This window comes from Carcharhinus amblyrhynchos, chromosome 20 (assembly GCF_965287045.1).
Source record: "Carcharhinus amblyrhynchos chromosome 20, sCarAmb.v2.hapA, whole genome shotgun sequence".
NCBI lineage: Eukaryota > Metazoa > Chordata > Chondrichthyes > Carcharhiniformes > Carcharhinidae > Carcharhinus > Carcharhinus amblyrhynchos.
The window spans coordinates 45,916,805-45,942,240 of record NC_137343.1 but is presented as its reverse complement, the minus strand read 5'-3'; the positions used below and the strand labels follow the sequence as shown (position 1 = coordinate 45,942,240).

Sequence of the window (25,436 nt, the reverse complement as noted above, 5' to 3'; positions counted from 1 at the left end):
TTTTAAAATTCTCGCCCTTGTTTTCAAATTAATTCATAACCTCAAGCTTTCCTATCTCTGTAACGTGCTCCAACCAGACAACCTTCAGATCTCTTCACCCCTTCAAAGCTGGCTTCACGCAGCACTCTGATTTTCATTGCTCCTCCATTGGAGGCTGTGTCTTCAGCTGCCTGGGCCCTAAAACTCGAGAATTCCTGCCCGAAACCACTCTGGGTTCTCTCCACCTTTAAAATGCAACTTTAAACCAAGTTCTTTGACAAAGCTTTTGATCATCTATCCTAAAACCTCCCTGAAGTGATTTGCTAGGATTCCTCTAACTTTTCATTGTTGAGCGCTGCCTGATTACAGTGTCTGTCCGGTACATTCAAGACAGTTGTGCACCCAGTGGCCGCACACGTGAGCTTCTTAAAGCAAATGCTGGTTGTACACAGCTTGTTTATTGTACTGTGGCTGTGCAACTGCCTAGCTTAGAGGGAGCACTGGGAGCTTGGTGCCAAATTCTGGTAGATGCACCCCTGTGAAATGGGATATTTTATTGTGTTAGAAGTGCTAAATGAATGTCACTTGCTCAAGGCATATTTATCAAGCCATATTATAATAAGGATTCTATAGTTATAATAAATCATCAATTGTGCTTCTGGAACTTCTCATTTTTATGCAAGGACTGAGGCTCCATGTCAAGTGGAAGGGCAGCTCGAGCAGTGCACGGTGATGGATATGCTATGAAAACACTTCCCACTAGTCAGTCAAGGTACCAAAATGAGGATGTTAGCGCACTCAGCCTGGGCTTCTGGCTGAAGGAGGGAGAGCTACACAGAATCTAGTTGTGGGAAAACTGGCACAACAAAGTTATAAAACAAGAATGAAATAAAGGACGTGATTCTCCGGCCACGCTCGCCCCAAGAGCAGAAAATCCCATCCCAGGTCAACGGACTTTTACGTGGTCTACTCCCCGCTCCCCCCGGCTACAATTCCTGTGATGGGTGGAATGGGGGAAATTCCACCTCAAGTGTTTGCAGTTTCAAGGTAAAATGAGCCAGTGGAAGGCCCTGAACAGCGAAGATGAAGGATCCCTTGCTGTGTAACTCTTGAGGTGACTGATGTAGAGTCAGGGCTACAACACTCAAATCTGAGACTGTTTGCCCCAGTGGTGTGAAATTATTGCAGGTCATCCCATCTGTTATCCTATCATAAAACAATGGAAACACATGCAGGTCAGCGTACACGTCATGTAGCTTTCACCATGCCTATTTTAACAAAGGGTACATACGTCTTTTCTTCTGATTGATGTTATCTGACCTGTTGTCCATTTCTGGCGCTCACAGATTTCTAACGTATGCAGTTTCAGTTTTTTTTGCATCTCATAATTTATTGCGGAAGAGTATTAGAGGTTATGGAGTAAGTAACATCCAAAATCTTTGTCCTTGTCCTGTCTCATAGCGACAGAATCTCTACTGAAGAGTAGGAAAAAAGTCTCATCGAGAAGACAGGTGCACAAAATACTTGCAGAAATGTCAAAACAAAATCAAAATAAATGGGGGTGGCTCTCCAGACCTGTTGCACAGGGACAAATCACATTATAGCCAGACACTCTTGCGAAAGGGCCATAACGGAACTTGTACTGGGGAGAACTCATTTCCACATTTAAATTTGCATAAATCTTCACTGGGCCCCTTCGATTCTCCCATCCTCTGGTGCAACGTGAAGCCAGTGGGAATCACTACTGGCCACTATAGAGAGTGAGATATGAAAGGGATGGGTCCTGAAGAAAGTGCCCAAGGAGTCAGGATCATAGGCACTCCCATAATGGGGTGTCATTCACTTGGAGGAGTAGGGGGAAGGTTGCCCCTCCATGGTCGAGGGTTTGGGGATGTTTTCCCCATGTCTGCATGGGGTTGTGATATCTGTGGGGGGATGGGGGAGATGTGGGGAACCTTCAACTTCACTTTGACATTGGGGTGTCCTTCCCAATTTGAGCAGCTGGTCTTGCCAGCGTCTTTGGGTCCTGTGCTTCTTTTTCATGACAAAAGTCACCCTAACCTCCAACAAAATGTCTAAGTGTGGGTGAATTGTGATCGGGAGCCTGCTGCCCCACTCATGGGAATTGCACTGTTTCCCACTGGAGATTACACTGAACAATATTCTGAGAGAATTTTGGCCAATGTTTTTATTAATAAAGAAAATGCAAATAGCTGAAAGGATCAGGCAGTTAGTGTGTGATATCAAACTGTGAACTGTTCTTGATGATGCTTGATTTATTTGTTGCTGAAACGAATGCTGAGTTTCCCAGAACCCTGTTCATTTGATGTGAAGGTTTAGAGTTTAAGTGCTCTGAGAATGGAAGATGGCACTTACGTAGCTCCCATATTAATGTATTTACCAACACCTTGTCGGTAGGTTTTTGGGGCATCGCTTGAACTGCTTTTCGGCACAACTGGCTTTGCTTTGGCTTTTTCCTCTTCTTCCTTGTTCCGAGCTTCCTCCCTTTCTTTTTCAATCTGACAACAAAGAAGCAACTGGTAACGTAACTTTCACACATTGTATAATGCTTTCACCCTGCATATATATAGGGATGCTGGCCTTCATAGCGAGGGGGATTGAATATAAAAGTAGGGAGGTCTTGCTGCGGCTGTATAGGGCATTGGTGAGGCCGCAGCTGGAGTACTGTGTGCAGTTTTGGTTGCCGTACTTACGCAAGGATATTTTGGCCTTGGAGGGAGTGCAGAGGAGGTTCACTAGGCTGATACCGGAGTTGAGGGGGTTGAGCTATGAGGAGAGGCTGAATAAACTAGGCTTGTACTCGTTAGAGTTTAGAAGAATGAGGGGAGATCTCATTGAGACGTATAAGATGATGAATGGGATGGATAGGATAGAGGTGGAGAGATTCTTCCCGCTCAGAAAGGACAGTAGGACTAGGGGGCACAGCCTCAAGATAAAGGGGGGGGCAGTTTAGAACGGAGTTGAGGAGGAACTTCTTCACTCAAAGGGTGGTGAATCTCTGGAATTCTCTGCCTGTTGAGGTGGTGGAGGCTGCCTCGCTAAATATTTTTAAGACACGGGTTGATGGGTTTTTGATAAGCGAGGGGATTAAGGGTTATGGGGAGAGGGCGGGAATGTGGAACTGAGCCACGACAGATCAGCCATGATCTTACTGAATGACGGGGCAGGCTCGAAGGGCTAGATGGCCTACTCCTGCTCCTATTTCTTATGTTCTTATATCCAACTCCACAGGACATTGCTCTCATTCTGTGATATCCATCAACACTCATCCGGTAGTTACAACGGTTAACGTCCTCAATTGGCAACAGGCTAATACACTGAGTGTCAGCATTCTGTGCTGAAATCAATGGAGGTTCATTGGGCTAGTTCCGGTTACCAATTTGGTTTCATCCGGAAAGTTAGAAAGACCTTTCGTATTTCTTCGATGAAAGTAGTTAGTCATTTCTGACGAAATCCCTTCCAAGGTAGAGAAGCACTGGGATTGAAAAAATCTAAAAGACAGGCCGGTTAGGCGCAGTGGTCGTGCTAAATTCTCCTTCAGTGTACCGAAAAGGCGCCGGAGGATGGCAACTAGGGGATTTTCACAGTTACTTTATTGCAGTGTTAATGTAAGCCTACTTGTGACACTAATAAGTAAACTTTGAACTTAAACTTTGAAAAAGGGATTGTGATCATTCAGTTGTGGTGGATTGCGATTATTCTTCTGACTGATGCAATTTAAAAAAGGGCGTGTCTTGTTCGAAAATATTTGGCAAACCTTTTCTCTGTGATAATATAATGAAACAACCTGAATTTCACTGAAACACATCACCGGATCAAAATTGTGGGATGCACTGATAAGAAAAATAATGGTGCTCTTCTCCTCCTTGGTGAGAAAAGACCTGCAAAACTTCTGTAATACAGTAGTTAGCATGCAGTAGGTGCTGATGACACCATTGGAGGAAAGTGTCTACTACAAACTACCAAGTTCAGCAATGAAAAGGAACTAAAAGTGCAGATATTGCCACTGACTCAGATACTTCAACTGTGCAGGCCAATTTAGCTCTCCACACTTTCAGCTTGGAAACACTCAGAAAATTCTTCCAATAAGTTTTAAGTTTAATTTTAAGTTTATTTGTTAGTGTCACAAGTAGGCTTACATTAACACTGCAATGAAGTTACTGTGAAAATCCCTAGTCGCCACACTCCGGCGCTTGTTTGGGTACACTGAGGGAGGATTTTCATGGCCAATAAGCTCATTTGTACATTGTTTAATTGGAAAAAAATCTAAATGTATTCAAACTATACCATACTTCTTATAAAATATGGTTTTAAAGGGAAGTCTGATGTCGGTAGTACCTCTTTAAAACAATTTTTAGTACACAATAAAATGATAGCTAAGTACTCGGAAGGAAATAACTGGAATGGGAGTTCATTGTGCAGAGTTCATAACAGTTTTAAATGGATACGTTGGACAATCGGTTTAGCCATTTACCACCAGGTATGGTTGGTCTACATACATCTGCTCTCATCTGCCAAAAGTTGTCAGTATTCCAGGATGTAAAGATATTCCCAGTTTCTTTTCTATGCTGCAAAATTTTTCATTAAACTTGTCTTCCCCACCCTTACCTCCATAACGTGAGTAAGACTGAAAGCATCCTTTCAGCTGTCTTTGCTATTTCCCTCCTTCCCCAGCCCACCAGTTCAAGCTTGCTCTTAAGGTTCCCCCACTCTAGCCCTAAACCTGACCTCTCCAACCTTATCTTGTCCGTGAGATCTACCTCTTGTTCCCTTAACTTAATTCCCACTAACTTGCTGACAATTTCCTCTCTCACAGCTATTGTTCTCCTCTCCTTCACATTCCTCATAATCACACCTCTCTGCAAAAAATAAATCAGCTCCTGACGCCTCAGTCCCAGTAAACTACTACCCCATCCCCAATCTCCCATTCCTCTCTACAGTCCTTAAATGTGCTGTCACCTCCCAAAATCCATGTCCATCTATCCTTAAATTCCATGTTTGAACCCCACTATTTTGGATGCTCTCTCTGCCACAACACTGGGACTACTCTTGTCAACAACATCCAATGTAACTGTGACAAAGGTCCTTCCTTATTCTTCTATTGTTTCTGTAGCCTTTGGAGGACACCATCCTCCTCCAAAGCCTCACGACTATTGTTTAGTTGATTGGGATGGCACTTATCAGTTTCTATTCCTGTTTAGTCCAGTCATAGTCAAATGCATTGGCTTCTCTATCCACTCCCAAACTGTTAGCTGGTGTCCAAGGATCTTTTCTTAGCCCCGTCCTTGTTCTCATATCAACTACCTCTTAGTGAAACCATTTGAGAACACAGTGTTAGTTTCCACATGTGCACAATACCCAGCTCTACCTCACCATCACCTCTCTCAATCCCTTCAATTGTCACACTGCTCACCTGGTGTATGAACAGATATTTCCTCCAACTAAATATTGGGAAGACCAAGACTTACTTTGGAGTTTACCACAAGCTCTGATCCCTAGCCGTTGACTTCATCCTTCTGGTTGGCAATTGACTGAGCCCCAACCAGGCATAACTGATGCCAACATTTCTGTGTCACTGTTAAAAATTTCTAACTCCACATTTGCTGCTGAAAGCTTCATTCATTTCTTTGTCGTCTCACATTCAACATACTCCTGATTGGCCTGCTATATTCAATCCTCTGTGAATGGATCCTGCATAAATGGTCATCCAAATCTCTGTGCCTGCATCTTGCACCATTTTCCATTCACTAATCACCCCAACATTGTTTTCCATTTAAGTAGCACTGATTTTAAAATTCTCTTAATTATTTTCAAATCCCACCATGGCCTTAGCTTCCTATCTCTGTAATCTCCTCCAGCCTGACCATCCTTTGAGTTCCTCCAATTCTGGCCTTGAGTTTTTGAACTTCAATTACTTTGCCTTTGGCAGCTGACAAGGCCTTATGCTCTGGAATTCTCTCTCTAGAATTTCAGTCTTTAATTCTTCCATTAAGATAGACATAGAAACAATCTATTTAACCATGTTTGATAAGGCTCACATGAAGCAGCTTGGGAAAGGTACTAGTGGGGAGGAATTTCTGCCCCTGTTTTTGCTGGGAAGGAAAGCCAGTAGGGGCGAGGAATCCAATGGGAGTCCCCAAACAATTTATACATCAGAGGGATTTCCTACTAACATTCTCCCCACAACCCCCTTTCCCCCAGTGATGTAACGGAGTTCTCGCCATGAAATGTTAGGAAGCTAATTACCTTACATTTAAATATCATTAGTGAGCGCCCCGGTGTATTATCCCCTCATCTAAGGAGTAATCCCACCACTGGCATAACACCGTATCAGTGGGGTTTACAACAGGTATGGATCAACAGGGACCTGGCGAATGAGCCTCACCAGGAACACACAGGTAAGTACAGCTCCCAGGGGGAAAGGGTCACACCTAGGCACTTCCAGGGGGCAGGGCTGGGGGGAGTGGCTCCCATTGGGAGAGACGTGTTTGTGGGAGGGGAGGGGAGGGGCCTTCGTTGGGGAGGTTCCAGGTGCAGGTGGTCCCAGTGTTTGTGGATCTCCCTGTTTTCATTTGAAAGATCTTTTTAAAAAATTTTTATTCAGAACGGGTGCCCCGATCTGTCAGGGATTGAGGTTGCTGGCGAGGCAAGCTCTGACGCTGAGGATTCTGCCCAAAAGCAAATCATAAAATTCTGTCCACTGTATAAATGTAAGTGGTGTTGTAAACTGATTGAGGACATTTGATAAAGTCACGTCCTGTCAATGAAATATTTCACCTGGGCTTAATTTTGCTCCCAGCATCCAAAGCCTTTGAGAGACTGAAACATCCACTAAGCATACTTACAATTTGATAAAGTCAATCAGTTATAACAGTGGAGGGAGAGGTGGGAGGGTCTTTGATCCACATCTTATCCCCTTTCATCCTTGTTATCCAATACATTCTTCCTGTTAGTTGCAATGTATGTTACTCCAAAACAGTGTTGTGCTTGATTCCACAACAGTGACTAAATGTGAAAAATATTCATTGGGTGTCAGTTGCTTTGGGATGTCCTGAGGATGCAATAAGGTGCTGCATAATTAGAGGTCCTTTCTTTATTGTATCTTGGCCTCAAAAGATAAATATTGGGCAGGACACCAGGGATAACTCCTCTACTCTTTTTCAGAGACTGTTATGATTGCCTGAGAGAACAGACAGACCCTTGGCATCTCAGCAGTACCTCTGACAGGGCAGTATTCTCTCCATCAGCCAAAATTTTTGTGCTCAAATCTCTGAAGTGGGACTTGAACCTATAACTTGGATTCTGAGGTAAGAATGCTACCAACTGAGTCACGATTGGCATTCCTCAGGAGAAGTGATTAAAGATAGTGTCTCCATTACAGTATAAGCTGTATGGACAAAGATCAATGTTCCATTAAAGGCAGACAACTCTCATGGGGCGCAATGTCCGATCAGGGTTTTAAATGATGTTATTGTTCTTGATTTACTGCCATTATGAGCGAGCTCTGGCAGAGTTAAAGCAGAAGATGTCTGTGTCTGAGCTTGTGATTATCTTTTTCCATGCACTTACCAAAACATCTGCTTCTTCAAAAGGATCCACAAACACGACTGTCTTCTCAATTTTGATCTCTTCCTGCGGGCAGAGAGAGAAAAAAGTTCAGCTCTTGCCAAAATGGATGTTAAATGAACGATGTTGCAGTGTGACACACACAGCCTCTGGGAATTAGAATACATATAAAGAGGCATGCAAGCAGCCATGAAACTCCTGACCCAAATTCTAAGCAACCCATGAATTCAACGAGTGTTAAAGCATGGTGTACAAAAGCAGTTGATCATATATTTAAGTTACATCTATTCACAGTTAAGTATCAGAGTTAAAAATTCAATCACCACTTCTCTTACCAATGAATAAAGTCATATTTGGAGCTAAGATGTACTGAGTGAATTCAATATTGGATCTCTGCTTAGAACATTGTTGAGAAGGTGGCCAGACTATTTTGGGGAAAGCACAAGACAGTTTACAATAGAAAAGTGACAAGTCTTCTGTGTTTATTATAAATATATTCAAAAAAATTAATAATGCAAGTTCATTATTTCAGTCCTGTTGCTCACTTGTGTTAAGTATACTGCTGCATAAGGAGTACTGTACAAGTTTTCTTTCAACTTATGAAATGACTGGAATCCTAACAGTTATCCTAAGCTAAACCAACTCCCTGAGGGATTCAGCCACTTGCAGTAAGTATGGGTGACCTTCACACTTCAAACATCTGTGACACATGAGGGGTGTTGACAGGCAATATCACAAAATCCATTTGCAATAAAACTAGATCATAATACTCCTGCTGACAAATAATTCAAGCTAGATATATGGGGTTCAAATCTCCCATTAAGGGTAGGTAAACCCAGGTAGCTCGAGGTAATAATACAAGAGTAAGCAGTATTCACAAAGGCTTAGTCCTTAAATATATTTTCACAAATACGTTTCGCTGCGGTCTGCAATTCATAGAAACCCATCGAACCTGCATGGACAACAATCCCACTCAGGCCCTACCCTTGTAACTGCAAGCATTTATCCTGCTTATCTTCCGAAACCAAGAGCCAATTTAGCATGTCCAATCCACCTAACCTGCACATTTTTGGAATGTGAGAGGAAACCCACACAGGCACAGGGAAAATGTACAAACTCCACACACACACTGTCATCCAAGACCAGAATTGAACATAGGTCTCTGGCGCTGAGAAGCAGCAGTTACTTAGATCTAAATTCTGATAGCATTCTAAATCTATGACTATTGTTTCTGATTTTATATTTACGTGAAGCGCCACGGAACATTTTCCTCTGTGAAAGATACTACAAAAATACAAATTTTTGTTGGCTTCAGAGCAAGGGCACTTCTAATCAGGTTACAATCAGATTTCAATTTCAGAAAAGAAAGAAATATAAAACAAAAAAGCTTTGGACACTCGAGTTAGGTGAGAGGGTTCATCCTCAGAATGGGAATGAAAGTGAAGGCCAGGAGATCGTTCCATCTGAGGATGCATTAATTAAGGATAAAGTTAACTTTTCACAAAATGGCATTGATAAAGCAATGCCACATGATATAGGGAATGGAAGGGCAAATAATTATAAAAAAGCTGCTGTGATAGAAAACTTGGAAAGCAAGACTGGGAATCAATTCCAGCAACAGCTACATCAATTAAAATGTAGTACTTCTATCTCTGGCTGTTCGGTATTAATGTAGAAAAAGGAAAAACAGAAATATAGGGCTGGATACTTCTCCCCTGGAAATGGGAAACAGGAGTGGGGCAGGAATATGCCTCTGGTGGGGAAGTTTGGGATTTTCCTGGGGCTAAATCCTTAATTGGAATGGAAGTGGGTCTCCTGTCAAATTAAAGCCAGTAAGGACAGGAATGAAGGCAGATTACAGAAGGGAAAGGCAGCCATCACAGAGGTTGCTGGTTGTGCAGAGCAAGTATAAATCCTAATACTGCACCACAGGAAAGCAAGTTGTCACAGGGAGCTGGAGGCCTGGCGCCCATGAGGGAAAGCATCTCCTCTGCCTCTAATACCCCTTCCTCTCTCCTCTCCTGCAGTAAGCTGTGCCTTTTGAGGGCTCATCATCCTTCATGGTTCACACCTTTCCGGAGGGCCAAGTTATGGAGATCACAGGAAACAACTCAATGTCCAAGGCTAATGCAGGCTTCACCTGACCAGTCTAGGAACTGAATCCAGTGCCCTGAGACTGCAATACTCATCAGTTATGACTCTGGTGTGTTGTTCAGCATTGGCAAAGACAACATCATATGGCGGTATATGGCACCGGTGTATGGTCTCAAAGACTGCTATCTTTAGAGTACGTTTACCTTTGGCATGTCAGTCTTCACATCACTCTCTACATTCTCCATGGCCGTCAGGGTCTCAAAGCCACCAACCACTCTGAAATTCAAACACAAGAAAATTAATACTAATTGTCCCCTAACTGATGCACGTACGGTTCACATGTATTTGAGGGAAAACAAATTTACAAGAAAATATAACATGCATCAAATATTCAGGTAAACACGGTTACCCTTCTGCTTTCTTATTCTGAGAGCATCAATCTGCCAGTTGACAAAAACTTGAAACTCTGATAAATTAATGAACCTCCAGTTCTGTCCAACAGCCACTGTATCACCTGATCAGGTTATTACACAGCATTTCATCCAAGAAGCTTACAACAATGAAAGAACTCAACTCCTCAAAATTATTAGACTGTTTACGAATCTCCCATTGCCACTAGGTAATGAGTTAGAACCAGCCTGCCACAGAAATCCAATGTGTTCAAATCCTGACAGAGTAATAGATGACTGATCACCAGGATTGTGGGATTTCCCCGGAGGAGGTTATCCCGTTTGCCTTATCCATACTCTCACGGCTATGTTACACTAGATTATGTGAATTACTGTTTGTTTGCTGTTAGTGAGGCCCAGCCATTTGAGAACTTAATCTGCATCATGTGCAAAAAGTCTCTTAAGATATTTTGATGTGTTTTGCAGATGGTTATCAGGGGTCAACTATGACAGTTTTGTACATTTACATTATTTCTTAAAATGTAAACTTGATTCAAGTTTGGATTTTGGTGGGACTGTCCCTCTGGCCAGAAACTCAACTGGGCCAGTAGATTAATGCTGTGCTACTAAAGCAGGTCAGAGGCAAGTGGCTCACCCTCATGACTCTTCACCACCTATAAGGCACAAGTCAGAAAGTAGAGTGGAATATTTTCCACTTGTCCAGACGGGTCCAGCTGCAACCATGTAAGAAAAGCTCAACACCACTCAGGGGAAAACAGCCCACTAGAACGACACTCCATCCAACATCTTAAACATCCAGTTACTTCATCATCACCACTGACACCACCATAACTGCAATGTCTACAGTTTACATGATGCACTGCAGCAATTTGCTAAGATTTTTTCAACAGCACCTCTCAAATCCCCAACCAGTACAAGGGTACCAGTGGATGCAAGCACCAAAAATTCCACATTCTCCTTTAAGTTACACATTAGGCTGTTGGATTTGTACCCTGTTCCCTCATGGACACGGAATTAAAATCCTGGAACTCTCTTTATAATAGCACCTTCATCACATGGACTGCAGCACTGCACCACTACCTCCCCAGGACAACTCGAGATGGGCAGTAAATGCTTGTGCTTTGGTGATGCTCACACCATGAGAATAAAAGAAAACATTTCCTTTACAATGTTTCAACTGACCCAACCATCACTGGTCTATTAGACAGTTTCATAATAAGCAGTAACATTTTCATAAATATTTTAAATGCATTGACATTAAGGAAAGATAAACTCCAGTACTTAGTAACATCATTTTGTCATTGGTATCAATGTAAGTATCTTTCTAATGCTTGGTTTTGTTTTTTTTCCACAAGGCTAAAAGATTACTTTGCGTAGACAGTTCACAGTTGACATCTTTCAAAGATGTGTGATATGAATTAAAGATGAAGGTCAAAAATAAATAAAGATGTAACATCTGTTGAGACTGCGTTAGCCATTTTACTGTACACACTAAATCCCATCCTCAGTGCTGACAACGCTGATGTGCCAGACTATTAAGGACTTGAGTATATTCTAATCTGTAGAAGCACAATCAAAGCTAGACTGAGGATCTTTGAGAAGTATTTTAATATTTGCCTCTCCCTTCATCACCCCAGCCAAGGGCATAAAGCACCAATCCAGTTGTTGCAAAGCTGGATACCAACACTGTGGGGACATTAAATGGAGACACACTCTGCAGCTAACTGTCTGGTTCCATCAGCTGCTAAGTGACTTCAATGACCTGGTGAGTTAAACACAGTGTGTGAGAGGTTGTAATAGTACCTGGTTGTTCTTGGTCTTCCCATCCAGTAACATTTAGTCTTTCACACATATTGTACTGGCATAGCTGTCAAGTGCATCCACCCCTGATATCACTGGTTCATGCTTCTTTCTCAAACTAACTGTACTTCTTTGAACATTTTAATTTATTTGAAACTTTTCACCCTGTCTATCTCTCTTTGTTTGCTCCCTTCAGTGTTATTAGTTCTTCCATAGAAAAGCTAGGTAAATGGGACACAATACAGATGTCTCTATGCACTTTCACACCTCAATTAGTTATAATGGCCTCAATTTTGTCACAGGAATAAAGTAGGAGCTATTAGCATTCACATTCATTAAGGAATAAATTGGACAGCAACTTCCAGTATTTGCATATATGCAGGCAAATGTGTAAAATCAGGAAACTGCTGCATTGACCCACTAGTTACCACTGAATATACCAGAAAGGATTTGGCTTATCCTGTTGTAAGTGAACTTTCAGTAGCGTAATTACTGCCAATCAACCTCTCCAGCACTGCAATTTCACTTTTTTTTTAAGTGGGCAGTGTAACACCTTGAGATTTTAATTATTATTGTAGATCTTTAAAAAAAATTAAAAACATTTTCTTTGTCTCTTTTATATCTCTCAATCTCATCTTTCTTTCCGTTCCTTTATTTTGCTTTCTATATGATTTTATATTGAACTAACTAGTAAAATTTAAAATTAGGCTCTGAAGAAGATTAAAAGTCTTAGTAAAATTAGAAAAGTTGCAGTAAGATTAGAGCATTAAACGCATGACTCAAAGATTGACACGGCGGGGGGGAATAAGTTTTGATTCATGAGCACTGGCACCAATACCAGGAAAGTCGGGGTAGTGCTATAAGGATGGTCTTCACCCAAACCATGCTGGGATTAATGTTCATATAACTAAGGTGTTAGACAGAGCTTTCAACTAAATAGTGGGGGGTGTCAGAACAAATGAGGAATATGCGATAAAGCAAGAGGATAAGGCAAGAGAGGAAGGTAGCAATAAGGGAATTGATAATCTGAGTGTGGCAGGAAAAGAGAGCGCATACAGACTTAAAGAGTGCATGGGCAGATTACAAATAAATTAAGACAGAATTAAAGGCATCTGAATATACACAGAATTTACAACAAGGCAGATAAATTGGCAGCAAAATTAGAAGTAAACAGGTATGACCTAATTACTATTTTGGAGATGTAGCTGCAGGGTGACCAGGGCTGAGAACCAAACATTCAAGAGTATTCACAATTAGCAAAGAAGGAAAAGGAGATGGATTGATGCTGTTAATAAAGGATGAGATCAGTGCATTAGTGAGAAAGGATCTTAGATCAGAACATAAAGACCTATAACCAGTTTGGATGGAGCTAAGAAATAGCAAGCAGCAAATATCAGTTGTTTAATAGGCCACTGAATAATAGTGGTAATGTTGCGCATGACATAAATCAGGAAATTAGAGCTGCATGTAACAAGGTTAACATAGTAATAAAGGGAGACTTCAATCTACCTATAAACTTGATAAATCTAATTTAACTAATGCTGTGGAGGACAAGATCCTGGAATGCATACAAGATGGTTTACCAGAGGAGTATGTGGAGGAACAACTAGATCTGGTATTGTGTAGTGAGAAAGGGAGAACTGACAATTTCATTGTAAAGCAACCTCTAGGGAAGAGTGACCATGATATAGGAGAATTTCCCATTAAGTTTGAAGGTGATATAGTTCGATCCAAAACTAGGGTCTTAAATCTAAACAAAGGAAATTATGATGGTATGAGAAGCAATGGTTCACATTTAAAGAATAGGTCATTCTCAGGTTAGCAGGCTGTGACTAGGATCAGTGCTTGGGTCCCAGTATTTACAAGTTATATCAAATGATTTGGATGTCGGGACCAATTGTGCTATTTCCACAATTGGAATGACACAAAATTAGGTGGGAATGTAAGAACATAAGAACATAAGAAATAGGAGCAGGAGTAGGCCATCTAGCCCTTCGAGCCTGCCCCGCCATTCAGTAAGATCATGGCTGATCTTTCGTGGCTCAGTTCCACATTCCTGCCCTCTCCCCATAACCGTTAATCCCCTCGCTTATCAAAAACCCATCAACCCGCGTCTTAAAAATATTTAGCGAGGCAGCCTCCACCACTTCAACGGGCAGAGAATTCCAGAGATTCACCACCCTTTGAGTGAAGAAGTTCCTCCTCAACTCCGTTCTAAACCGCACCCCCCTTTATCTTGAGGCTGTGCCCCCTAGTCCTACTGTCTTTTTTGAGCGGGAAGAGTCTCTCCACCTCTATCCTATCCATCCCATTCATCATCTTATACATCTCAATGAGATTGGTGAGGAGGATGCAAAGAGGCTTCAAGGGGATTTAGGCAGGGTAAGTGAGTGGGCAAGAACATGGCAGGTGGAATAATAATGTGGAAAAATGTGAAGTTACCTGAAGGAAAACCAGAAATACAGTCTTTCTTAAATGGTAAGTGATGGGGAAATGTTGATATCCAAAGAGACCTGGATGCCCTTGTTCATAAGTCAGAGAACCTTTGGAAGATTTCATAGCTAGTGCATCAAAGAAAGGGAATTCATTTGACTGCTTATTTCAAAGGTGAATCTGAGTGCAGGATAGAGACTACTAAGACATGCAAGGAAGTTGTTACATGTTGTGTTAGGGACCAGATGAGAAATTACAAGGAATATTATGAAGTTAGCCTAGATCTGTACTATTTTTGATTTTGGCATTAGTGAGAGCATGAGATGTTTTGCTTTAGGTGTCGTTCTATTAACACACCAGGAAGCTTTTATTAAAATGAACTTTATTGAACAACACATTTAAAATATAACAAAAAGAATTAGCATAACTTTTACCAATTGAAATATTTAAACATGACAAGATCCTTAACTGCGGTCTTATTTTATTTGTTCTAATTTAAGCAATATCTCCAAAGATGTAAATTCCTCCTCAGAATCAGAGGCTTGTGTGAATTCTCAGTCCTCAAGCCTTTTAACCCATCTGGTTCGAGGTACAGAAAGACAGCCATCTTCTGATTCTCAGACAGCAGCCTCCAGAGGAAAACCTGAATTTACACAGCAGAACTCCAATGAGAGAGTGGGAAAGAGAGAGAGAGAGAGAGAGAGAGTGAGAGAGAGAGATACCTCTTTTCTACCAGGTCCCAGACTTCAATTTCCAGAGAGAGAGAGAGCAAAAGGGAGAAAAGAGCTGCTGCTTCATCCAAATACAAACATCCTCTCTATAAGCCTAGCTCCACCCACACATGATTTTCTTCTCATCAGTCAACTCAATCAAACCCTACTCAAAAACCTTTGGAAAAACTCGAAGAATAACAATAGTGCATTAACCCAGATGAAAACAAACACTCCAAGACTGTTGGTCATTTTTATCTGTTTGTCATTTTTATAAATGACCTAGATGAGGGTGTAGAAGGATGGATTAGTAAATTTGCTGATGACACCAAAGTTGGAGGAGTTGTAGACAGTGAGGATGGATGTTACAGTTTGCAGAGGGACATAGATAAGCTGCAGAGCTGGGCCGAGAGGTGGCAGATGGCGTTTAATACGGAAAAGTGTGAGGTGATTCACTTTGGTAAGAATAACAGGAGTACAGAATATAGGGCTAATGGAAGGACTCTTAGTAGTGTTGACGAGCAGAGAGATCTCGGGGTACATGTGCATAGCTCCCTGAAAGTTGGCACCCAGGTTGATAAGGTTGTTAAGAAGGCGCACGGTGTGTTAGCTTTTATTGGTACAGGGATTGAACTTCGGAGCCAGGAGGTCATGTTGCAACTGTACAAAACTCTGGTGCGGCCGCACTTGGAGTATTGTGTACAGTTCTGGTCGCCACATTATAAGAAAGATGTGGAGGCATTGGAAAGGGTGCAGAGGAGGTTTACCAGGATGTTGCCTGGTATGGTGGGAAGGTTTTATGAGGAAAGGCTGAGTGACTTGAGGTTATTTTCATTGGAGAGAAGAAGGTTACGAGGTGACCTAATTGAGGCATACAAGATGATGAAAGGATTGGATAGGGTGGACAGTGAGAGCCTTTTACCTCGGACGTTGATGGCTAACACAAGAGGACATAGCTTTAAATTAAGGGGTGGTAATTACAGGACGGATGTCAGAGGTAGGTTCTTTACTCAGAGGGTAGTAAGGGCGTGGAATGCCCTGCCTGCAGCAGTTGTGGACTCGCCAACTTTAAGGGCGTTCAAATGGTCAGTGGATAGGCATATGGATAACATTGGAATAGTTTAGGTTAGAGGGTCATTAGATTGGTTCCACTGGTTGGCGCAACATTGAGGGCCAAAGGGCCTGTACTGCGCTGTAATGTTCTATGCGCTATGTTCTAAGAATTAAGAGCAATTAACCTTCTGCAAAATCAGCAGGTGGGTTGCCAGCTATAGACAATTCTGCATCCTTAAACAGAGTTGAAGCATAAACACACCTTCACCAGAAACATGATGTGAAGTATATTTCTTAAAGATAAGGTATTGTCACAACTGCTATAGAATTAAATATAGCAAACATATCATCCATATATCTGAAATATGCAAGGGTAGGGGATTAGGCATCACTCCAAAGACACATTTTTCATGGAAGCCAACAAACATGTTTATAAGAGCTGGGTCTAAAGGGGACATGATGTGGAGATGCCAGTGTTGGACTAGTGTAAACACAGTAAGAAGCCTCACAACACCAGGTTAAAGTCCAACAGGTTTATTTGGTAGCACAAGCCACTAGCTTTTGGAGAGCTGCCCCTTCATCAGGTGAGTGGGAGCTCTATTCACGAATAGGGCATATAAAGACACAAACTCAAAATAATGGTTGGAATGCAAGTCTTTACAGGTAATCAAGTCTTAAAGGTACGACACTGTGAGTGGAGAAAGGACCCCTAAAGCGGTCCCCATGACAACACCATCTCTTTGGGCACACATAGTGTCACTGAAATTGAACTGGATGAGCTTCTGAATCCATAACATCTGTGAATGCTGATTCGCCCAATGGTGGCAGGTCCAGATTACTATGATATAAAGCTGCAGTGCAAATATCTATGGCTTCTTCAAGTGGAACATTGTTGAATAGACTAGCAATGGCAAATCAGCACATGGACAGAGCTTCACTGTTGATGTATAAGCTTATGATTGGACAACATTGCATTGCCATTGTGTGGCAACAAGTGTGATCTGTGATTGGACAACATTAGTTAACTAACCCTCAGTATGCTAAAAGTTACACTGACAGCCAAAATTAAGATTGTCTGGTAGCATCTGTAAGGAGAGAAAAGAGCTGATGTTTCGAGTCCAGATAACCCTAAGTCGAAGCTTTTCCAGCATTTTCTCTTTTGGTTTCAGATTCCAGCATCCGCAGTAATTTGCTTTTATTAAATTAAAATTGTCAGTCTGCCTCAGTGTGAAGCATTTGTATACACTGAAAGAGAACAACTTCCAAGTATTCTGAATATTCCTGCCATGGCTAGTCTATGGAGGATACCTGGTATAAGGATGACTGGATTTTGACTATCTGAATCAGAAGGTTCCACTCTGAAGACTTCAGCACACATTCTGACTCTTCAGTGCAGTAGAGAGGAAGTGTGGTACTGTGGTGGTGACATTCTTTGTTAAACTAAAGCCCATCTGCCTTCTAGTGGACAGAAATGATTTCAAAGGCATCATTTTGAAGAGTGGGGGTGTTTTCCCAATATTTACCCCTGAATCAATATCACCAAAGCAGGTGTTGTTATATTGTTATATATGGGATCCTGCAATGCATAGTTGGTTGCCAGATTTCCTACATTACGACAATAACTACACTTCAGATGTACTCCACTGGCTGTAAAGTGTTTTGGAAGTTCCTAAAATTGTGAAAGGCACTATATAAATGCAAGTCTGGCATTCTTACCCGACTGGGTTCCCTTGGCATAAAACTCACCTAACTAATCATGGCAATTATATCTATTGAGGAAAATGCAATATGCAGTAATACAAAAACTTTGTGGTTTGGCTTTAGAGGTTTTTCTTCTGTTGAAATGAGAGTTCATGTTCAATTCCTTTAATAGTAGTGCTTCCACAGAATGGCATTTCCATCTCTGTCGATAATAGCGAGGCAACCCAGTGCCATCTTTCTGGATCAAGTAGGTGTATGGGTCCATAATAGTGTCTTCCTCTTTACAAACACCATGTTTAAATAACATAAGTGTCAACATCAGATGATGTTAAACATCAAAAGGTCAAATCTATAGTCATTACTCTTGTGGCCCTATATCTCTACGTTATGATGCTATGACATGGAGGGTAAATAATAGAGTGCCCCAGTTTCTTTGCTTCAGGATCATGACACAGAATAACTCTCCTTGCATACGCGAGAGAGAGGGAGAGAGAATGAAAGATGACCTATATTCAGGCACACTGCTGCCCATACAGCTCAATTCAAACTAGTATACAATCCTCCTGTTTAACATCCAGGGGAAGGGAGTGAGTAAATTCAATAGGAAATTTGATCAAATTAAGAGCGAGATGTTAAATAATGAGTAAACAATTTACAAGATACTTGTACAGCCAAATATAATACCCAGATTGGACTGTACCTACTGAGCCACACAAACATTTTGTATCTGCTCTTTTCAAGTTCCCTGAATGAGGATTTACTTTCCTTTTCTGCCGATTCGCTATTTACTCTGCTGGATCTGTATAATCCTGTGTGGACCTCAGTTAGCCAGGACCTTTATAAAAATAGAATTTTTCAAGAAAGTAAGTTTAAATTTTGTTTATTTATTAGTGTCACGAGTAGGCTTACATTAACATTGCAATAAAGTTACTGTGAAAATCCCCTAATCATTTCTTTCATCAATGTTTTCCCCCCTTACTTTGTCAGATGCTGATGTCAGCTAGTGTGGGATTCTACAGGTTTCAGGAGCCATCTCTGTTTTCAGTTAAAGCAACACAAGCTCTTTCCTATAGATACTGATCAGGAACTCTGGCTATTTTTTTCCCTTCCTTATCCAGGGACAGAGGTCAACTGTATAAATCCTACGTTAACCCATAGCATCATGCGCAGGGAAGGCCTGACCAGTCTCACCAGAGAATCTGGTAAGCTGGTGTGACGAAAATAATCTCTCCCTCAATGTCAACAAAACAAAAGAGATAGTTGTTGACTTCAGCAAGCTTAGTGGAGGTCACACCCCTGTCATCAACAGGAATGAAGTGGAAATGGTCTAGAGAGCTTCAAGTTTCTAGGTGTCCAGAGACAACCTGTCCTGATCCCTCCACACCAATGCTATAGTTAAGAAAGCCCACCAATGCCTCTACTTTCTTAGGCGGCTAAGGAAATTTGGCATATCCACTATGGCTCTCACCAACTTTTACAGATGCACGATAGAAAGTATCCTTTCAAAACTTGGTATGGCTCCTGCTCTGTCCAAGACCACAGGAAATTACAAAGGGTCGAGAACGAAGCCCAGTCTATCACGCATTCCAGCCTCCCATCCACTGACCCTATCTATACTTCTTGCTGCCTCGGAAAAGCAGCCAGCATAATCAAGAACTCCACTCACCCTGGACATACCCTCTTCCACCTATAAAAGTCTGAAGTCATGTACCAACTGACTCAAGAACAGCTTCTTCCCGGCTGCAATCAGACTTTTGAATGGACCTGCCTTATATTAAGATGATCTTTCTCTACACCCTAGCTGTGATTGAACCCTACTTTCTGCACTCGCTCCTTTCCTTTTTCTATGCATGTATAGTATGTTTTGTCCATACAGTGCACAAGAAACAATACTTTTCACTGTATGCTAATACATGTGACAATAATAAACCAAATTAAATTAAAATCAGTGTCCTGGCAATTTATGTCCCTCAGTCACAATCAATAAAACAGATTATCTGGTAATTATCACACTGCTGCTTGTGGGACCTTGCTATGCACACATTAGTTAACAAATTTCCTACGCTACACCAAATACAATATATAGCTGTTCATAAAGCATTTTGGGACTTTCAGAGGTTGTCAAAGGCACTATATAAATTCAAGTCATTGTTTCTTCTGACATGTCCTTCTGAACTCAGGATTTGTCTAGCTCTGCTGCAGGCTGCTATGCAAACTTGAGCCGCTGGCACAGCTTTGCCAAGTCCTTTAATTTGACTCATTAATTGGTTTGCATGGGGGTCAAACCCACAAGGGAAAGAAAAAGCAATCAAACCTTTCTAACCTTGATCAAGCCACTAATTTCCCGCAAGTCTTTCACTTTTGTGATGACAGCAAAAATTAAGTAGCTTGTTTGTGCTAAATGTGCCTTCAAGCAATCTAAAAACCAAAACTGAGACGAGTACAACATCTTTGTCTTCAACAGAAAAGCGCTCAATTCTATCTGCACCCTGTTCACAATTATTTAATATTTTAACCTTTGGAACCATCCTATGCTCTTCCCCTAATCTGCTCTAACAAATGTGCTTTTGAAGATAAGGTATCCAGAACTGCCCACAAGTATTGCGAAGTGGCTTTAGTGTGGGATTGAAATACCTAATCTGAACGGTAATGCAGTGCTTCTGAAGTATATTTTGGGACACAAATAGAGTCATTGGCAATCATGTCACATTGACTGGATACTTTGAGTGAATGTTAGTAATCACACATATATTCTATTCCTTTGCCTGCGGATGTTCATGGACAATGAGTATTTCAGTCTTGTTGAGCTGTGTGCACTTGCACAGTGGAGTTCTGTTCCTGCGTTTGCTTTCCTCTTCATTTTACCTTCCCAATGTTTGAACATTTCAAAACAATATCATTTGTTCTTTTGTGTAGTGTGCAGTGTCAGTGGTTAAATGTTGTAATACGATAATTGTAATCTTGTCAGACAGGATGGGGTGGTTAATTTAATCAGCACTAATTTCTTCTCTACCACCTATCGGTAAGCAGAAAGGTGATTTGATTCTTTTCCCTCTTTATAAGCGGTGATGTATTTTCCAGCCCCACTGTTTAGGTGGAATCCAATTTTCCATTAATAACTCACAACAATCTCAAGATAGGGTTAGTTTATTTGCACACATTCAAAACATGAACAAAGAAAATTACAGCACAGGAGCAGGCACTTGGGCCCTCCAACCTTACACCAACCATGCTGCCTGATTAAACTAAAACCCCCTACCCTTCTGGAGACCACATCCCTTTACTCCCAACCCATTCATGTATTTGTCAAGATGCCCCTTAAAAGTCACTACCGTATCCACCTCCACTACCTCCCCTGGCAACGAATTCCACGCACCCACTACTCTCTGTGTAAAAAATCTTCCTCGTACATCTCCCTTAAACATTGCCCCTCGCACCTTAAACCTGTGCCCCCTAGTAATTGACTCTTCCACCTTGGAAAAAAGCTTCTGACTATCCACTCAGTCCATGCCTCTCATAATCTTGTAGACTTCTATCAAGTCGCCCCCAACCTCCATCGTTCCATTGAAAACAAACAAAGTTTCTCCAACCTTTCCTCATAGCTAGGAAGATCCATGAAGTATCCATGATACGGGGTCAGGTAGCTAGGTGGATTGAGAACTGGCTGGGCAATAGGAGACAGAGGGTAGTTGTGGAGGGGACTTTGTCCAGCTGGAGGCCAGTGACCAGTGGTGTGCCGCAGGGCTCGGTACTGGGACCTCTCCTCTTTGTAGTCTACATAAATGACTTGGAAGAGAGCGTAGGTGGTGTGATCAGCAAGTTTGCTGATGACACCAAGATGGCAGGGTTGGCGGGTACTGAAGTGGATTGTCAGGTGATACAACAGGATATAGATAGGTTGGTGCATTGGGCAGATAGGTGGCAGATGGACCTGGGAGTGCAGGTTCACAAATCCATGAAGGTTGTGACACAAGTGGAGAATGTTGTCAGGAAGGCTTATGGAATGCTAGCCTTTATAGGAAGAGGTATAGAGTTTAAAAGCTGCCGTCTAATGCTTCAGTTGTATAGAACGTTGGTTAGACCGCATTTGGAGTACTGCGTCCAGTTCTGGTCACCTTACTACCGGAAGGACGTGGAGGCTCTGGAAAGGGTGCAGAGGAGGTTTACCAGGATGTTGCCTGGCATGGAGGGGTTGGGTTACGAGGAAAGGTTGGAGAAACTGGGACTGTTCTCTTTGGAAAGACGGAGATTGAGGGGTGACATGATAGAGGTATATAAGATACTGAAGGGAATAGACAGGGTCAATAGTGAGAGACTGCTCCCTAGATTGGTTACGAATACAAGAGGACATGATTTAAGGGTGAGGGGGGAGAGGTATAATTTGGATATGAGAGGAAGGTTCTTTACTCAGAGAGTAGTGGGGGTATGGAACGCACTACCGAGTAGGGTGGTGGAGGCGGGAACGTTGGACTCGTTTAAGGTTCAGTTAGATAGGCACATGAGTGAAACGAGGATGGAGGGTTATGGTAGGGGTTATTGAATAAGGGTTAGAACCTCAGGAGACACCGGAAAGGCAGGCTTGTGATTAACGTTTTTGTCTTTTCACTCCGCAGGTGGAGGTCCACCTCGTTGTCAAACGAGGGGCATGCACACGGTGGGTTGTGCGTGGGCTGCTCCTGGAGGTTCTGGGAGTGGCCTAGTACTTCGTGTCGGTGTGTGTGCTTGATCCTGGACCGGTAGACGGGCGCCGCAACAGCTCAGTGACTAGCACTGCTAGCTGTGCAGATACATGGATTTGGGCCTGTGTCTGTGGGAGTTTGTGCATTCTCCCTGTGGTTGCGTGGGTTTCCTCCGGGCGCTCCGGTTTCCTCCCACACCCCAAAGATGTGCTCTTAGGCTGATTGGTTTTACCAGATTGACACTATTTCTCCCCTGAATCTGGCTAAGTTAGGGGTTCTATTTGTAGATATGCAGGGTAGAATAGGTGTAGGGTGATGCGGCGGCGCGGGCTTGTTGGGCCGAAGGGCCTGTTTCCCGTGCTGGGTTGTTCTTTGTTTGTTTGTAAGTCCCTTTTCTATTCAGATAGTAAATTAAGGAATAGGGACAAGAAAGATTTACAGTAGAAAAAATATTGTTTCACACAAGCTCCAGAACTCAGAATCAAAGTTCAATGAGGCATTTGTTCAGAGAGGTTAGAGGACTCTGATGTTGGATAATTCACTTTTCCAGTGTTGCTGACTTCACATAACAAGAAGAACGATCATGAATCTGTGTTGTCAGCAATACCAGGTTAAAGTCCAACAGGTTTATTTAGCAGCACAAGCTTTCAGAGTTTCATCCTTCTTTGAGGAGCAAGACTCTGAAAGTTTTAACTGGTGTTGTGAGACTTCTTACTGTGCTTACCCCAGTCCAACTCTGACATCTCCACATCTTGTCAGCAAAGTTACAGACTGCCAGCAGAAGTACTGTAGATGGGGCCAGTTGTCCTCCAGTGTGGTCTGCTAGTCAGATGTTAAACAGACTGAACTTTTCAGTTCAGCAAGGTCATATTAGTCAGAAATCCTTCTACCACTTCCTTCACTATGCCCCAAAGGGTAAAAAGAGCAGTATGGGTGTGAAGATATGCTAACAACAATAACTTGTTCCACAAACCAGAAGCCCATGTCAAAAGACTCCTACCTCTTCACTACCGTTGACGAAAGATATATATCCACTGTCTGGCTTTTAAAGAATCTTAGTGATTAGGAATTGAAAGGAAGGTTGTGGGGCTTTGCCTCAGCAGACAGTCCAACTCCTTCCAGCCAGGCTGGGTTGATAAATGCAGATGACCTTTGTATAGCTCTTTTTAAAGTTGGGCTGTGCAATTCACAGGGGGCGGGGTGGGGGGGGGGCTGCTGTTCATAGCTCTTCAGAGACAATGGGCCCTATTTTACCATTTTAATTTCAAGTGTTGGGCGAACACCCCCATACACACTCTGCCTGAAAAAATATCAGTGATTCTGAATCGCGACTTCACAAGACTGTGGATGGGGCTTACCGCGCCTAAAATCCTGCAGCTCCGATCAGCGCCTCCAACTGCACATGCACTAAAAAAAGACAGAATACGGCTCCCCTGCCACATTACTCCCGGGCTGGATAATGCATCCTCCTGGCCTCCATAGACATTGCCCCACCCCCACAACATTATTGACTGCCTTAAGCCCTCATCCCTACCATCATCCAGACTGATTGCAGGCAGAGCGGCAGCGGACCCCCCTTCCCCTCACTGATCTCAGGCAGAGTGGCAGCGCCCCCCCCCCCCCCCCCCCCCCCCCCCCCGCAACCTCCTCACTAATTGGAGCACCCAAATCGGACTTTTGTGGAGCATGTCCCTTTTGTGCCGATTCTGGATGGGGGAAAGTGGTGATGAAGGGTAAGTGCCAGTAAGGTTGGGTGTGCAGCCCATTAATACATTTAAATGGCCATCGTGCCTGGCCCCGATTGCAGCCATTTTTGGGTCTTGGTAAAGGGGGAACCGGCATGGAGGTGGGTGTGGATTGCTCAACTTTACCAAGTATTCATGCCCAAAAACGGGTGCAACTTGATGGTAGAATTGGTCCCAATGAGATGTGAGCTTTCCTAAAACTGCCAAATGGCTTCTTTTTTGCCCTGTGCGGAGTGGGTGGGGTGGGGGGGTGGTGCAGTGGTGGTCACAGACAATTTCAGTCATTTTAAGGTCTGTGTTTTAAAAATTTTAGAAGTAGTCCCTCACAATATGCAGTCGCGTCCCAGCCTATCCCAAGCTTCAAAAGACAGTTTTAACTCTTCAAAGATGGACCATATTAACAACAATCAGAAACCATAGGCTATTAAAAATTAGAAATTGCCTTGGGGAAAGCATATACATAATGGCTAGGGGAAAGACTATTGCCACCCGCTCAAAAAAGACAGTAGGACTAGGGGGCACAGCCTCAAGATAAAAGGGGGGCGGTTTAGAACGGAGTTGAGGAGGAACTTCTTCACTCAAAGGGTGGTGAATCTCTGGAATTCTCTGCCCGTTGAAGTGGTGGAGGCTACCTCGCTAAATATTTTTAAGAAGCGGGTTGATGGGTTCTTGATAAGAGAGGGGATTAAGGGTTATGGGGAGAGGGCGGGAAAGTGGAACTGAGCCACGACAGATCAGCCATGATCTTATTGAATGGCGGGGCAGGCTCGAAGGGCTAGATGGCCTACTCCTGCTCCTATTTCTTATGTTCTTATGACACAAAGTAAGAGAGCATCCTGCTGACCTGCACTTGCTTCAAAGGCCCTATATTGAAATTTTTGCTGTAGTTCTCAGCATTGCAGAGGAACTGATTGTACTTATTCTCTTCTTCAATGTTCAACCTCCATTTCTTGGTTCATCTACTCTGTCTAGAGCCTTTTCAACGTAATTAACCTCTTTTTGGTCTCCTGCCATAAAACTTGGTGCCTTCAGCAATTTTGATGTAACTAGAAGAGGTCTCCATTACACTGTTGTATTCATGAATTTCAGGGAGACTAAAACATGCCCTCACAGAAATCCAACTGTTGGTTTTCTGGGGCACAATTGTGTTTATTTGTCAATTTTCCATTCAGTTAGCTAATCTGGGATTCATTTCACGAATCTTCTGTGAATCCCTAGCAATGGAAGCTTATCACATATTTCCAA

General features: G+C 42.5%; 1 protein-coding gene across 1 annotated transcript in view; it reads right to left on the bottom strand.

Annotated features, from left to right (window-relative positions):
- The window catches only part of ppil2 (peptidylprolyl isomerase (cyclophilin)-like 2), a 324,215-nt gene that overhangs the window by 8,783 nt on the left and 289,996 nt on the right, over window positions 1-25,436 (bottom strand). Inside the window, exons 17-19 of the mRNA XM_080208513.1 lie at window positions 9,864-9,936; window positions 7,570-7,632; window positions 2,356-2,498 (exon numbers count right to left, since the gene is read on the bottom strand). Of these exons, the coding sequence (XP_080064639.1) occupies window positions 2,356-2,498; window positions 7,570-7,632; window positions 9,864-9,936 (279 nt within the window). The remainder of the gene's footprint in view (window positions 1-2,355; window positions 2,499-7,569; window positions 7,633-9,863; window positions 9,937-25,436) is intronic.